General features: G+C 34.2%; 1 protein-coding gene across 1 annotated transcript; it reads right to left on the bottom strand.

The window, feature by feature from the left end:
• Positions 1–1152: 1152 nt before the first annotated feature.
• On the bottom strand, positions 1153–2152 carry LOC140833319 (probable glutathione S-transferase). The gene is made up of 2 exons (XM_073197695.1): positions 1764–2152; positions 1153–1671 (listed from the first exon to the last, which is right to left on the bottom strand). Exons 1-2 carry the CDS (start codon positions 2073–2075, stop codon positions 1327–1329), a joined length of 657 nt encoding a protein of 218 aa, XP_073053796.1. The 5' UTR covers positions 2076–2152; the 3' UTR covers positions 1153–1326.
• Positions 2153–2614: the final 462 nt, after the last annotated feature.

Here is a 2614-nt window from a genome sequence, read left to right as displayed (position 1 = left end):
ATGATTTCATTTAGTCGTACCCTCCTCGTCCCGGGCAGTTCCATGATTTGGGGCGTTAATCCACCTCGTCATTTTACCGGTCCGAGATCATTCTATCCTGACTCGGGCACCATCCATGGATATGCTCCATGGCCCGGGAAGTCCTAGGACCTATCCATGACCCCGGACATCCCGGGGTATCAATGACGATGGACTTACTTCCCGCTCTTTTGATGAGGTAAACCCCCTTCAAAAATGAATATTCAACAAAAACTTATGGTCATAGAAGAAAAACTTTGAAATGGGATGTCTGTGATAAGGTGTCCGAGATGATTGAGTTGATCAATCTTCGATAGTTTGATTTTTCATATCGATACTTTTTAGGACGAGTCTGTCACACATGATATGTCAAATGTTGTTTATTGGCTAGCATAATTTACAAATTAATTAATTAATATGGAGATTTACTCAATATGCAGCGACGGATTTCATCTTAAAAACACAGTAGAAATATTTATTAGAAACCTGTTTAAATATATAAATGTTATTTTTTGTCATGAAAGGTGAGATTATATTTTTATTAGTTAGATTAGATATCATGACAAATCAATTCATTGAAGCCTTTCATTCGATTATTGTGTGCCACTTAATTAAATTTATGTTGGCTTGTTGAGACGGTCTTACGGGTCATATTTGTAAGACGGATCTCTTATTTGGGTCACCCATGAAAAAGTATTACTTTTGATGCTAAGAGTATTACTTTTTATTGTGAATATGGGTATGGTTGACCCGTCTCACAAATTTGATCTGTGAGACGATCTCACATGAGACCCACTCATTTATGTTTCTCTTCTTTAATTTAGTGAAAAATACTTACTCATTAACTTGAATAATTCTTTTTGTGAAATTGTATCATTAATTTATATTTATAACAAAAATTTTCTCGTTATAAAATAATATTTTTAATATAAAAAATAATTATTTTTTTATGATCTAATATAGTAATAGATCAATTTCATAAAATTAATCTGCGAGACCATCTTTCAATAGTCTTGATTAATATTCTTAATTCTTAAGAAGAATGAAAAACCACGTGGCACTATTTTTTTTTTTTTTTTTTTTGAAGTTTGTATATGGTCGATTTATATATGAAAAAAGTATTTGACTTTGAGCTTTTTAGAAAATTAAAAATTTTATTAAGATTTGAAGCACTGACTTCACACACACAGAGACACTTTATAGAAACATGTGAGACAAACAAAGCACCTGCCTCATTCTCCTTATTTTCCCCAAAACAAAACACAAGCAAGTCCAAGAAACCGAAGGTCTGAAAATTCTAGATGGCTCTCATTTGGTCTGAAGGAATAGAGCCCTGAAAATCCCGGCCAGTTTCTCCCGATCAGGCAGGTGTTCCTTCACAAAACTCGAGTTGACGTACTCCTCCATCCATGTACACAGATTCGGGAACTTGTCGTTTGTTATGAGTTCGAGTCCCACCAATTCAGTGATAATCACAGACCAATAAGCGACGAAATTGGCAGCAATATCGACCAGCCCGATGCTATCTCCGCCGAAGAATTTCTTCCCTTCTAGCTCCTTGTCAAGAAATTTTAGCAGTTCTGGTGCTTCTTCCTTGGCTTTCACTTGCTCCTCCCCTGCACCCCAACAAGCCTTCCACACTGCTGGAAAGCACTGGAACATGGAAATTTTTACCAGTTTACATTAGTTAGCTTTACACCAACTAAAGGAAATCTTGAAAAATAAAGCGTGGTAGAAGAATATACCTTTTCATCAATAAATCTAGCCCAGAAACGGGCCATGGCTCTGTCATAAGGATTTTTGGGCAAGATGGATGGTCCATTTTTCCAAGTTTCATCAATATATTCAAGAATCACCAACGACTCCGCGATTGGCTTACCATTGTGCAGCAGCACGGGAATCTTTTTGTGTACTGGATTGTACTGAAGAAGCTGTGCGGACTTATTGGTTAGATCTTCTTCTACGTATTCGTATTCAACTCCTTTCAGTTTCAGCGCCATCTCGACTCTGCGGCTAAATGGGCTTCCCCAAACGCCAAATACCTTCACTTCCGCCATTATAATCCTAGCAAGATTTCTTGATTGAGTTTAATTCCGAACGAAATTCAGTGTAGTTTTTTCTTGTTGAGAGCTCTTTCTGGTTCTTATAGGGAAATTGGACTGGTCAGGCTACGAAAGTGCGAACAAAACAAGGCTACGAAAGTAATAAAGTTTTTTTCTTTTTTCTTTTTTATTTAGATGAGAGGCCTAACCTAAAAATAATTGAGTAGATAATTCATAAATATTTATTTTTTGAAGTTTGTATATGGTCGATTTATATATGAAAAATATTTTTTTGTTGTTATAACATTTTTATTGTCCAAATATTTTTTTTCTAACGCATTTTATAAATATTTTGGATATTATTAAACTTATTGTTTTTCTAATTCTATTTCTATAACTACATAAGTATTTACTAATATAGATTTCACGATGAAATGTTTTTTTTTTTACTTAATTCAAAGGAAAAATTGCTATTCTCCCAAAGAAACACTTGATTCTATGTTTAATTTTAAAAAATATATTTTTATGTATCAAACACGCACATATTAGAATTT

The sequence above is a fragment of the Primulina eburnea genome, chromosome 6 (assembly GCF_022965805.1).
Source record: "Primulina eburnea isolate SZY01 chromosome 6, ASM2296580v1, whole genome shotgun sequence".
Classification (NCBI taxonomy): Eukaryota; Viridiplantae; Streptophyta; class Magnoliopsida; order Lamiales; family Gesneriaceae; genus Primulina; species Primulina eburnea.
Note: the sequence above shows the minus strand (reverse complement) of the source record. Positions and strands in the feature narration are given on the sequence as shown.